At 39.3% G+C, this 13185-nt stretch overlaps 2 protein-coding genes across 5 annotated transcripts in view; one reads left to right on the forward strand and one right to left on the reverse strand.

Moving 5' to 3' along the window:
* RBFA (ribosome binding factor A) overlaps window positions 1–13185 on the forward strand; it is a 399231-nt gene that overhangs the window by 49742 nt on the left and 336304 nt on the right. The gene's annotated exons all lie outside the window — the stretch shown is intronic.
* RECK (reversion inducing cysteine rich protein with kazal motifs) overlaps window positions 9411–13185 on the reverse strand; it is a 47911-nt gene continuing 44136 nt past the window's right edge. For 3 of the 4 annotated variants that reach the window (XM_030265618.4, XM_030265617.4, XM_072924208.1), the window contains 3 exons: window positions 12852–12925; window positions 11590–11745; window positions 9411–10637 (listed from right to left, as the gene is read on the reverse strand). In XM_030265618.4, the coding sequence (XP_030121478.1) occupies window positions 10419–10637; window positions 11590–11745; window positions 12852–12925 (449 nt within the window). In that variant the 3' untranslated portion in view covers window positions 9411–10418. Of the gene's footprint in view, window positions 10638–11589; window positions 11746–12778; window positions 12926–13185 lie in introns of those variants that run through there. The other variant, XM_072924207.1, reaches the window with a different exon arrangement.

Genomic DNA, 13185 nt, shown 5'->3' on the forward strand with positions numbered 1-13185 from the left:
GTAATTTGTGTATCTTCTCTGTCTAGTTTTGGACTAAGTGGAGGAGAAATTAATTGACAGATTTCTGTTACTGGCATAAAACTTTTGCTTTGTACTACTCTGAGGTTGAGCATTCTTAGATCTGCTTGTGTTTTTGCTGGAGTATTTGTATCATACTGAGAAACACAGATTTCCCTGTGGGAAATCCGAAGCCTTAAAACCTATGAATACAGTGACATTGCTATTAGAATATGTTTACTGGTGGAGCCAATTCCCTGTTCCGTTCCTCTGTGTGGGAGGAGATGGATTCTTAAGGATATAGGAGGGCAAAAATTTATACAGGCAGATTTAGACAGAGGAATTCACAAACCCTATAAGCAGACTCAGCTAAGGGCAGAGGGATAAGTTGTGCTTGGAAATACTGTGTTGGTGAGAAGCCCTGAGAAGGGCTATAAACCCTGCAAGAGGGAATTACTGTTTTTTTTTGATGTTGTTGTTTGTTTGGCTTTTTAGGTTTTGTTTTTGTTTTGGTTTTTTTTTTTTTTTTTTCCTCCTTTCATCCATGCTGCTAATTAAAAGTACACTGTTTTCTTATTCTGCTTTGTATAATAAGTCAGCAAGGGTGAAGCAGAGCATCGGTGTCAGGCATCCAGTCAAGGCTCAGCCCAGAGGAACCCCTTCCTCCATTTACCTTTTTCTTTTCGAAGGGAGATAATACACATTGTGCCCAGATGGTCGCACATCGAGCAAACCAGTGTGGCTCTAATTGGAGGGCGGGGCGCTTTGGCCTGATGGTCATTATTGGGGACGGGATGGTCGTGTGGTGTACTGGGGCTGGGTCCAGTCCTTGTCCTGGACTCCTCGCTGGTTTTCCCAGTCCTCCACTTGTGGAGGCCACCAATGGTACTGACATCTACTGGTTGTTGTTCAGATATTAATGCGCTCATTTCTCTTCCCTCCTCTTCTGAATTAAGACAATAATGCTGAATTTACCGTTGCTTATTATAATTTCAGGTCTGCACAAAAAGTTCTTTGAACCATCAGGGTTTTCTTAAAAAAAAACTTGAAAATATTCACTTTGTTAACAAGCACTGAAACCTTTAGAGTGTGTCTGTGTATATGCCTGTGTCTGATTCATCCCTGAAGTACCCAGTTAAATTAACTCTTTGGATTGCTGGTGACAAAAGTTATGGTTGTGGATTTGACTCATTTCCATGCCAACAATTTAATACATCCATACATGTTCTTGATGTCAGGTATCCTTCTCAACTGGAGAATTACATTCTTGGGGCAGCCCTGAGTAGGTTTTGGTAGGCATCTGCAGGAGGAAATAAATTTACATAAAGCAAGGGAAACTTAAGCCTGTGCAGATTTGATCTTCTCGAGAATGAAGTGGCACAGAAAATAGAATTGAAGTTGCAGGAAAGTGTTAGCTTTAAACAAAAACAATTGAAAAATAAAAATCCCAAGGCGGCTGCATTCCTTCTAAATCAAAAGCAGCTGAAATGTAATTCCTCTTGTGCTGTGATGCCACCTGTGGGATTTCTGTGGGAAACACAACCCTGACCACAGCGTTTAGATTTTTAATCTTAGGGTTGAAGGTTTGTTTGAAAACCACAAGAGCATGATGTCCTCCTGAGTCTATCAAAACAAATGTTTCCCACTCTGTAGTTAGCTATTTCTGTATTTAATTTCAGGAAAGTTGAATTCCTTCTCAGAAACTTTGGTGTGTTGCTGTCAGCAATTACAAATCTGAGCCCAACACCTGATATACTTCCTGCCCACAGAAGCATTTCTGAAATGCTTAGTGCATACTACATCCACCTTTTAAAAAAATCATCAGAGTAATACAATCTATGAAAAATGTTGTGAGTTTCTGCAGACATTGCAGCAGTGATTTTGGACCTGTGAAATTCATACATGTTTTGGAGAGCAGAGGATTTCTGTGTCAAAAGATTAGCATTTGGCAGCCATAATTAAATGCAAACTTCAAAAAATAGATCTGAAAGTGTAATACTAGTCCTAAACTCCAGACATGTGACCCGAGTGTTAAACACTCAAAGTAGAAGCATCTGGGTTATGGCTATGAGTCCTTTACTAACCTGTATATTTTGGGCAAGACCTTTCATTCCACAACACAGAAAAGGCCACAATATATGAGAGAAGATATGTACTCTTCAGGAATAAGGAGTAATGTATGGAATGCATTTTTCAACTCACTTGATTCTTTCCAAACACAGAACTCTTGTCACTAAGTTGTGGGTTTAATTGCCCGAGTAAACCACAGAGCTCTCATTCAAGCCAGTAGGGCTGCTGGAGGTTTAGTAACCATGTTTATCCTGATTGGGAAGGACTGGACAGATTCAACCCTCTTGTTCAGTGAGTGCTGGTTTTTTTCAAGGGTGTGAAGTACCTGCCTGGTGGATGTGGCACAGCACTGTCGGATGTCTGCAGGTGGGTTGGATGCACAAAGGAAAACATTTCAAAGATATTTGATATTTATTATGAGTAGATGCAAAAATATTTTTTTTTCTCAATGAGAACAAACAGGCATTGGAATAATTTCTCCAGGGAAGAAAGTTGTTGTTTCCCCAGCACTGGACACTTTTAAGGTTGAGCTGGACAGGGTTCTGGGCCATCTTTACACTGTGCTTTTGTCAAGTAAGGTTGGACCAGATGATGCCTGAGGTTCCTTCCAGCCTGGTATTCTGTGATTCTGTGATTAAGTGTTGCTGCAATGGAACTGTTGATCTAGAATTAACTTGCAGAGAGAAAATACATCATGGAATTCAAATCCAAACACTGGAAATGGCCACATTTTAAAAATGCAAGGTAAGTGAGGAGACCAGCAAAGTGTTTAACATGTATGGTGGTACTTTTCAGCTACTCATACCTTTATTACAGAATTACAGAATTTCTGATGTGGGAAGAAGCAGAGCCACCTAGAGCTCTGGGCTGTGTCCCAACATGTGTTGATTATCTTCAAGGATGGAAAATACCTTTATTCTCTCTGGACAACCTGTGCCAAGCACTGCTTTAACCAATCTCACAGTAAAAGTGATGTTCACGTGAAGTTTGAGGTTTCTCATTTGTGTCCACTGCCTCTTGTCCTGCCAGCAGGGTCTGCCTTTCCTAACACTTCTAGATAACGAATGAGGCCTTGGAAAATGACATCTGCCAGTAACAAAGTAGTTCAAAGACTGCTGCAGAGGGCAGTAAACATGTATCAAAGATAAGCAGCAGCTGCACACCCATTTACTAAGAGCAAATGTTCCTGCTATGTTCTGGTAGGAAGCTTCTCTCCTGTTAAAAATCAGAGCATTAAAGGATGGCACAGTTGCTACATCCACACTGCCAATGCCTTTATCTTCACCTGTGCAGTTCATGGCTGATGGACAGCACTACTGTACACAGGAAACTCAGGTGAACTATTCAGTTTGGGAAAGTTGGGACTGAGAACAAGGACTGAACAATATTTTTATTGAAGAGTGTGGTCCAGTGATGTGAACTCAGTCTGCTTATAATTGTGTGGATTTGCTATTTATTTTCTCATTGAGTGTGAGTGTGCTGCTTCTGATTACGTAACAGAAAAAGAACACAAGGTGTGATGGATCATGGGTCACGCATCAGAGCAAGAAGGGCCACAGTAATGGTTAACAGTCTGTGTTTCTGTACTGCACATGTTCTTGATGCAGCAACAATGATGTGAAAAGTTCAAAGAGCATTTCCGAGGCTCTGGCAAGGCTCACACCCATGTTTGCCTCTGAAGTTTTTTAAACAGTTGCCAAGAGAAACTTCTCCACATAAACATAACAGATGCTGTTACTGGATTGTAATCAAGCCTTTGCATATTTTTGAGTGTGCTTAAACTTGACTAAAAATCCTTCTCAGAATAATGAGATGCATTTCTGTTCCATGTATCACTATTGTTCCAATCTGTACTGTGTTAGCTGCTTTGCCATCACAACTGTCTGACCTGGGACAAGGGTAACTCGGCTCCCGTCCATAGGCCACAACATTGCTTGCTCTGTTCCTAAGCTGTGGTCACTGACTAGCACTGCCTGGCTGTTCCATCTCCCAGAGCAGGGTGAGAAGTTTGTGTTGAGGCTGCTTGTGATAGCACATAGCACATCCTTATTGCATTCTGTGTGGAAGGAAATAATAGTTTCCATCTCTCTTTTCTGATAGTCTCTATGATAATCATTCTGCTACATGGTTTCATTCCTCTGACTCTGCCTGTACAGTTTCTCCTGTTGAAACCTAAAGCCAGAAAGGAAAATATGATAGATTTAAGTTTTTTCTACTTTGGAAATGTGTACTTGCATTTCTCACATCTCTTTTGAGTCCTTTGGGCCTTGAGTGAGGTCCTAAAGCTGTGGTGCAGGGATACAGAAAGTCCTGCATTATAGATATGAGCCACACTTCAGAAAGTACTGCAGCTACAAGACGCTGATCCAGAGTTTACATTGCTGTAGCAGACAGAGGCCCTGCAAGGCCTCCCTGGCAGTCACTCACCTAAGATAAGAAATGCCTAGTCACGGTGACTGGACCAAAGAAGCCCCTCTTCTGCATTCAGACCCTTGTTATCTCTCTGTAAGGCTATAGGTCGTATTCTCCTCAACCCTGGCCACTGGACAATTTCCAACACCCCTGTACCCTATATCAACCCCCATCTCTGCCCAGTTCGGCAGAAGAACTGTCCCTGCCCCCTTCACAGGAGCTGAAATTAAAGGACACCGCTGTGGAACCACATACAGACTTCTCCTCTCCCCATCTCCCTGCGTCTGTCCGACGAACCGGCGAGCACAGAGCGAAATCACTGAGAGCTGAATTTACCAGAGCTGAAATCACTGAGAGCTGGATTTACCAGAGCTGAAATCACTGAGAGCTGGATTTACCAGAGCTGAAATCACCCCAGAGTTGCTCGCTAAGTTGCCTGCAGCTGGGAGCTGAGCCGAGGGACCCAGCCAGGCTGAGCCCAGCCCAGCCAGTGCTATCCGGACACCCACGGCAGCGGCTGCCGGGGGTCGGATGGGCCCCCTGCTCCAGACTGCATTACATTGCCACTTCAAGCCTGGCAAAGAAGCAAAATGCACAACCTGCCATATTCAACACATGCACAGGGAATGTGTGTGTGTGACAGCATTTGTTTTCCAGCATGGAAGCCAGACGGGCTGCTTGTTGTATTTTGTTTTCTGGCTAAGATGTGTCCCTGCTTCTGATCTGGATGAAGATGGTGGTGCCCACAGCCGCTGCTAATGACAACACAGCCACAGCCTTACTGACAGCAGCTCAGTTGCTGCATGGAATTACTGGCTGCAAATATTTAAACTTACTTTGTTATGCCAGAGGTTCCGACGTGGCAGCTGTCTGATGGCTCCTGACTGATGCCATCAATTCCACTGGTACTTGTAAGTTCTTACTACCCTGAGCAGGAGGGACAGGAGTGAAAAGACCAGAGGGAACTCAGAGGAAAATTGACTGCTGCAGCTGAGTGCACTTGAGAACGAAACCATCCAAAGTAATCTTTAACCTTTTTGCGTGAATATTGCCAGACAACATCATGTATAAATTATGTAATAAGTCTTTTTGATCCTGCATATTTGATTGCCATTTGTACTTGAAATTCAAAGTATTAACCCCTCATATTTGGATTCTTTACTAAAATAAATTGCTAAATTTTCTACAATGGCCAAATGTGCTCCTCCTGAAGAGGCTGATATGGAGCCTGATACAGAACACTGTGATATAAATATATTCATATGCATATATATATGTGTATATTTGTGTGTATACAAGCATATATGTGCATATGAATATATCTTCATTTATATTTACTGAATGTTGCTCCTGCTGTTGCAGCTTAAAACGTGGCTAAAAAATAAATTTATACACCAAACAGTAGTAACAACCCATCCATTTCCTCCACTGTCAGCCAACAGTGAGGAATTGCAGAACACCAAGCTGAAAAGCAAGCTTTAATTTGAAACCTGCCACATTAGCAGTAGCGAGAACTTCTGTTGTGCTATATATCATGACCCACTGATTGAATCATTTAACTCCCCAGGACCATTCAGCAATGTTGCAGAGGAATGTTGGCTTAGAAGTAGAGTCAGAACTTGATAAAGCAGACTGAAGACCTTTGTACATATTGCAGCTCATGCTGAGAACTGAGCACTAAGAGGCAAATTGAGAAATCTTGCCAAGCACAACAGAAGGCATTTGCAAAAACACAGGGGTGGCTCTTTATAGCAAGAAGCTATGGAATTATGAAGGAGTGTCAGAATTACAGAGGCATCAACACCCTTTGGCTCAGGTTACTCTCCTTAGTGGACCTGGCCAAATGAAGCAGAATCCAGCTTTGAGGAAGGCAAATCAGAAAATAATCTGGTGTGGAAGAATAGATTTATTCTGTTTTAAGAAAGGACTGAGATCTAATTAACTCTGTTAACTCTAATAACCTGTTAATACGAGTTTGACAGTCATTTATAGGTTCACAGATGTGTTATATATTTGCACATATAATCAGAATTGTTCTCATTGATACGATAATCTAATGAAAAATGCAAGGTTAATAACCTTTCTTTATGTAAGTAATGGTAGGATTACTGCACGATTTCAGGAACTTTTGCATCTTCAGGGAAGGCTGTCTTTTATTTTTTATTCTCCTTAATGTCCTAGGTACTGAAAGGCAAAAAAAAATCCTTTTACAAGAGCTTTTAGTTAGATATTTCACTGTTGCCTCATCTGATCCAACCTTTTGGTTCATTTAGCACTATGTCCAGTTGTATCTTGAAAACTTCCAGCTGGGGGTACTCCACCATGTACCTGGAGAGTTTATTCCAGGGATTTGCTGTTGTCACTGTAAAAAAAAGTCTTTCTTATATTGAGATTAAATGCTCCCACCTTTTTTCATTAAGCAGTGCGTATACAAAGTCCATTAAAATTAAGAAAGGTTTTGGGCAATTGACGTTTCCCCACTTTTCAAAGTAAGCACCTTTTCTTTCAATATTAGTTATACACAAATGGCCTTCCATAATGCATATAGTGGTAGCACTGAATTTGTATAGAATCGTAGCTTCAAATATAATTGAAACCTTCAGCTTCATGGTGTTAATTAACAAAAGCTGATGTATATCAGCATTTCCTTTTGACTGTAGTTGTGAACATGAGACAAACCAACCTGCTAGGGCTTGGAAACATTTTTCTCACAGAGATTTTATTTGTTCATGGGCTAAGACTCTCTTTGGCTTATGCAACGGGCACTGCAAAAGTTTGTGGCCCAGAGAGGGCTAAGAGAGAGCACAAAACAAGCAGTGCTTGAACGCCGATATGTAAGGCAGAATGCCTTAGCAGTGGGAGGTGCAGCCACTCACAGGAGGTGACAGGGTTACCTGCAGTTTTCACCTTCATTACTGCTCCCCATGGAGTAGTTGGAGCCACTGACTCACTGTATAAAAGCACCAGTTCAAAGAACTTGCAGGAAGTTGCAATCAGTCTTGCACAACTCTGGCAGAAAAATGTTTTTTCCCCTAATTGTTACTGTTTGGGATTCACTTGATAGGGTCACCTTAACAGTCCAGACTTTAAATATGAAACACTTAGGCCACAATCTCAAAGAGTATTCATGTATTTGTATTTGCTCATGTAAATGCTCCCAGGCCTACCTAGAACTAGAGATGGCGGGGAAAAGTTTTGAAATATCCTTTGTTATGTGTAAAAGGAAGAGCTAAAGAAGTATCATGAACTCAGTAGAGATGTATAAATAACATTTAACCTTTGAATTGAGAGACACATGTGCAAATCTCCAAGTGATGACAGTGAGTAAAGCCCCATAAAAGCAGAGCAATGGGGAGGAGTGAGGCTGTGAAGTGACACTGCAGTTTCAGGTATTATTTTGTGCCCACTCAGAACTGACTGTTCCACACCTCCAAAATTCAGATGCCAGTTCCTGCTAGACTCAGAACTCAGCCAGAAATCTCTTGCTTTTACTTACTCTGGTATTTGTCTCTGTGGCCCATCCTCTCCTGGGGTATACAAAGTGGCACCTCTGGCATCTCTGCTTCCATACCACCCTGCTGGGAAGAGCCAAACTAAGCAAACTGAAGGAGGACGGTGGCATCTCTCTGGAGCCAGTTATTGCTATTGCTGGTTTACAGCAGAGAATCAAATAATATTTGGTAAATGTTTCATCGGGGTCCTGTCATAAAAGCAACCAACAGCCTTGTGTGGCTTTGAAGTGCCCTTGTGCGGCTTTGAAGTGCCCTTGTGCTGTCTCCATTCCTTTTAAGTGAACCCAGATTTCCACACAGATGGTGACAGAAGATTGTTAGCACCTTTATGGAAAACGCCTCTAAAACCTGTATCAGATTTGTCCCTTCAGGTTCAGATTTCCTAAATTGCAATTAAGACTGGGCTTGGTTTCTTCTATTTTTTATCCAGTTCAACTGAATTGAAAACCCACGAGTAAAGTTTCTTCATTCTTTTGAGGTAGTCCAAGGTCTTGAGAAAACCTAGGAAATACTTAAGTGCTTTTGTTCATCCAGAAAAAAGAGTATAAACCCTGTACAGTCTGAATGCTGGACTTCTGTTTCAGAATTTAGGATTCTGTGAAAGCTCATTGGTCTTGTACGTATTTAACCTCTCAAAGGCCAAGCAATGGGCACTGACATATAAATTACAGAATCACAATCTCTGGGCTTAAATTCTGCTTCTTCCAGATTCATCACACAAATTAAAACAACTTTTTTGTTATAATTTCTTATCAAAGAAAATTTTCACATACATATAACAGTAAATTCACTCTATATTCTATTCCATAAAAAGTGTGCTTTTAAAGCTCTTTACTAAGTTTTCCAGTGTGGTGCATATATATATATATATATACATATAAAGACACACATATCTGTATATATAATTTTTTTTTCTCAAGACATTTATAATTCCGTTTTTAAGTAAGCATCAGATTTGCTTCAGCTAAATGCTAGTCAAGCTAAGAAACTACATATTGAAGAGATACTTGCTAGTGATTTGGAAAAATTAAACAATCTGAATTGTTTGAAGTTTTTGGAGCTATCATCTGAGCCATTTCAGTTCAAAAACCTTTTCAAAAATGCATCCATTCTATTTCTGTGTCCAAGTCTAAAGAATACACATAACACATTTCAGAAACAGATGGATTATCGACATACTCAAATTTTTTGTTGCTTGGATGATTATGTGCATGAGTCTTCCTCAAGGTATTTGGCAAGAACACTTTCACCCTTGAGACCCTCTTGACATCTATTGTGAACACTATCTGTGTGAGTCATGCATGAATGTAAGTGCAGTTAGTTTTTAGTGCTTATTTTGAGAGAGAAAGGGAAATATATGCAGCGTTGCAGAATCCATAACATTATATGCATTCTACACAAGGACACAAGACACAAGTATTTATTAAAATAAAAAGCTTTAATGCTTTTGCATTTAAAAGACTTAGCAGAAAATAATTGCTACAAACATGCTACAACATACATGTTCAAAAAGTTTTCAGTGCTTTCTTTCAAAGTTCAGCATTTTGGCAAAAATAAGTTTTTCTGTATATACTTCAAAACTTGGCTATCATAATACTGATATAAAATAAAAATGTAGAGTAAAGTCAGGTGCATAAAATACAATAAGTAATAAAACATACTGTTTGTATAAACATTTAAAGTATAAATTTCATTAGATAACATGCAAATACTGCAATATTTTAAATGGCACTTAAATATAGATACTGAGATTCTTTATATTTTGCATCCAATATGAGATTCTGAAATGTACAAAACTATAAAAAGAACACATCTCTTCACTGAAGTCAGGAACTAGCATAGAGCTTGATTGTCATTTTACAAGCAGTGAGCCCAAAGTCCTGCAAGTCTTCACTAGTCCAAGAAAAGATGTCTACTGAAATAGGCCCAGGGCTAGTTATTTTCTTCATAATAAAACATGAAAGCATATTTACATGGGAATAAACTCTTAAATTTTTGGTAAGGTAATTAAGTAGCAGCAATCTGTTTCTTCCAAAAATTATCTTTAAAATAGGTACATGCTTTCATTGTCACTGATATGCATCTGAATAATATAAAATTAGCATTCTTCAGTAAACTCAAAACACTGTTTAGTTCATGGCTGAAAAAACTCTGTAAGATCCCTTCTCCTCAAAATCGTAAATCCATAATGTCAGAACCTTCCAGAACATATTTATGTTTCCAATCTAATTGTGCTGAAACAGTCACCTGACTAGTTATGAATAAGAGAATAATCTTTTCACATTATTCAAATACTTTTAGTCCTTCATTGAAAAATGTAAGTTCACCAAATCTTCCACGTTTTTTGTTTTCTGGTTCAGTGATCAACAACTCCATACGTCCTTCATAATAAAAATGCCACAATGCTCATGCATATTTCCCAAGCAGTTATATGCAGTATCTCAATGCTGATGACAAGGGGAATAGAAGGCTTATGAACAGGGAGTGCAGAGCAGGCACCACTTGAGCAGAAGCAGAAGAAATGCTATATGAAACTTGTACTTGAGATGCAATTAGAGCTGACAGTGGCACATGTGATGCTAATGTTGGGCTGTCCGAATTGATCAGAGACTCGATCTTTTCTGCCTCTTTATTGCAGGCTTCAATCTAGAGGGAAAAAAAGTTATTATTTATCTTCTTACCATGTAAAATGCCAATGCAAAAATATTCCCATCGGCACATAAGATTTATATAATTCTGGGGAGCACTTGGAAAACAGATCAGAGGTCTAATCATAGACTTTGGTACTATAAAAACTCCTGTGGAAACCCCGAGCAGTAGAAAAGGAATGAAGCTATATACAAGTTAGTGTGGGATGATACATTTTGAATGTTGATGCAAAAAAGCCCACAGTGAATTACCACTAAAGAAAGTGCCTCTAAAACTGAGAACTTCCTTCCTGATTGACCAACTTAATTCCTTGAAGTCTGCAATGGTGGAAAAACCCAGATTTCCTCCTTCCTGGGATTTTTATTCCAAATGAGAGATAAATGAGGGAGAAAAGAATGGAAGTAACAGAACGTGGGAAACCACGGGTTTCCATTCCCCCACTGGCATGATGCTATTAATGGATTTCTGTTAGGAAATTAATTTTTTCCACTTCATTTTCAACTGCACCCTAGAAAGGAATTTAGTAATAAGTCTCTTTAAAAGCATTAGAAGCTGCCTCTGGTGAAGTTTAAGCTTGAACAAGCTTAATATCTGGAGGTCCAAAGCTTTGAAAGTTGAGAGAGCATCTAGCTCAGCAATGGGTGCCACCAATGAGGTATGCAGTGGTGGCCTCCTCCCCCCAGGAATCTGACAGCACCTGCTGCAGATGGGAGTGAGACATGACCAGGCTGACTGACCAGGCTGGCAAGACTTTCCTTCCCAAGTCCTGGAAAACGTTTTGGGCTATTTCTGCTAGAGAAGGAGACAGAAGTTGGAGCTGAGTTGGACATAACAGGGCATGAGCAATGAAATTACAAACAACGTATCTGCCTGAGAAACAAGCACCATCCTACACATACAAAAGTGAAGCAAATTAATGCTGGGTAAATAAAAAAATAACATCATCTACCTGCAATGGTTTGGGGTTCTGATCCACAGGAATGATGAGAATTACAATTTCTGATTCTATGCTTAAGTATCCAAACACATCACACTGTGGCACTGACACATGCAGGCGGATTTTTTCAAGTATATCAAGTACCGTTATTGGCTTTTTATTTGTTACCTGGAAGAAAACAAAGAACTCTGTGGATGATGTGATATTATGTAAAATTCTCAGTTTTATAACATTATGTCATGCCAGAAAGTATGTTTCAGCCATTCCAAACTCTACTCTTAATGCTAGCAAAAGACCTAAAGGATTCAACGCTTCTAAAACATCATTCAAAGAAATAATTCCCTGATTCCAAGAAAAACAACCCCTCCAAAAATGTGAAAAAAAAAAAAAAGTTAAGGAAAGAAAGAGGAAAAATATTCTTATATTAACTGTGGTTTTGATATGTGTTGTCCACCTTCATGGTTAGCGTGTCTATGCATCACGTACCTCAAAATAATGTAACTGGTTATCTGTTACAGTGGTTTGTGCTCCCACACTGGGAAACAAGAGGCAGAGCAGCCCTAGATTTATAGAACTCTAGTATTTGAAGGAGTTTTTTCTCACATGAAACAGGTGTCTGAACTAAAAGAGGCAGACATTACAATCCAGGTATTAGGGTGCTTAGTAGGTGAGAGCAGTTATCACCAACTACTTGAATAAGACCAATACATTTCTTTAACTAGAAAGCCTGCTTCTAACAGAAACTAAAAATTCTTCTTCACAGTCACATATTGTAATGTATGAACTGAAAAGCTGCAGTAGCCAGTATGTCCCTGGTACCACTAGAGATGACAACTGGACAGCTATCCAGGATGCAGTCATGACCCTACAGATACTGTTATGCAGCAAAATTGGTCAGCACACATACACAGCACCTATAAACATAAAATCTCTGACAGGAAAGCAGTAGAATCATAGATCACAGTAGAATAATTTAATTTGTCTGCATTATTACAAGTCAAAAACTGCAAACAGCAGTATTACAAACTGCAAACCTGAGTCTGCTTGTTTGTGCATAATCTAATTCTGTTTTGCTTTGGATTATAATTCAATTTATGACTCAGATAAAGAAATAAAGGAAAGTATAAGCAGTATAAGGAAAAAAAACCACCCTACAATCACAAATAACAACTAAAAATAATGGCTTTTATAACATGTTAACCTTTCAGGAGGAAGTGCATGGTAACTTGACTTTTCATATACCACTTAACATTAGGCATGATTGAACTGTTTACCCTTGCAAAATTATCCAGCTTGTCTTTGTCATATAAGATTCTCAGCATTCCAGCACATAGCGGACAGCAGGCTCCTATGTGAATTAAAGAAATCTCAGTAATTAAAACAAATAGTCTTTTCACTTTTAAGTTAGCAATAGTCAAAATTTGAATATTAACTGAAAATGAAAATAGTAACATTACTAAAGCAAATGTTTCAATTTGACAGCAGAATTGCGCATTTCTTATGTTCTTTTAACATTGAAAACATTTATAATGCAAAATCAGTTACCTTTCGACACACATTTGCTACTATCAGCAAGAAGCAACAAGATGAATTTTCATTCTTTTTAAA

The sequence above is a fragment of the Taeniopygia guttata genome, chromosome 2 (genome assembly GCF_048771995.1).
Source record: "Taeniopygia guttata chromosome 2, bTaeGut7.mat, whole genome shotgun sequence".
NCBI classification, from domain to species: Eukaryota; Metazoa; Chordata; class Aves; order Passeriformes; family Estrildidae; genus Taeniopygia; species Taeniopygia guttata.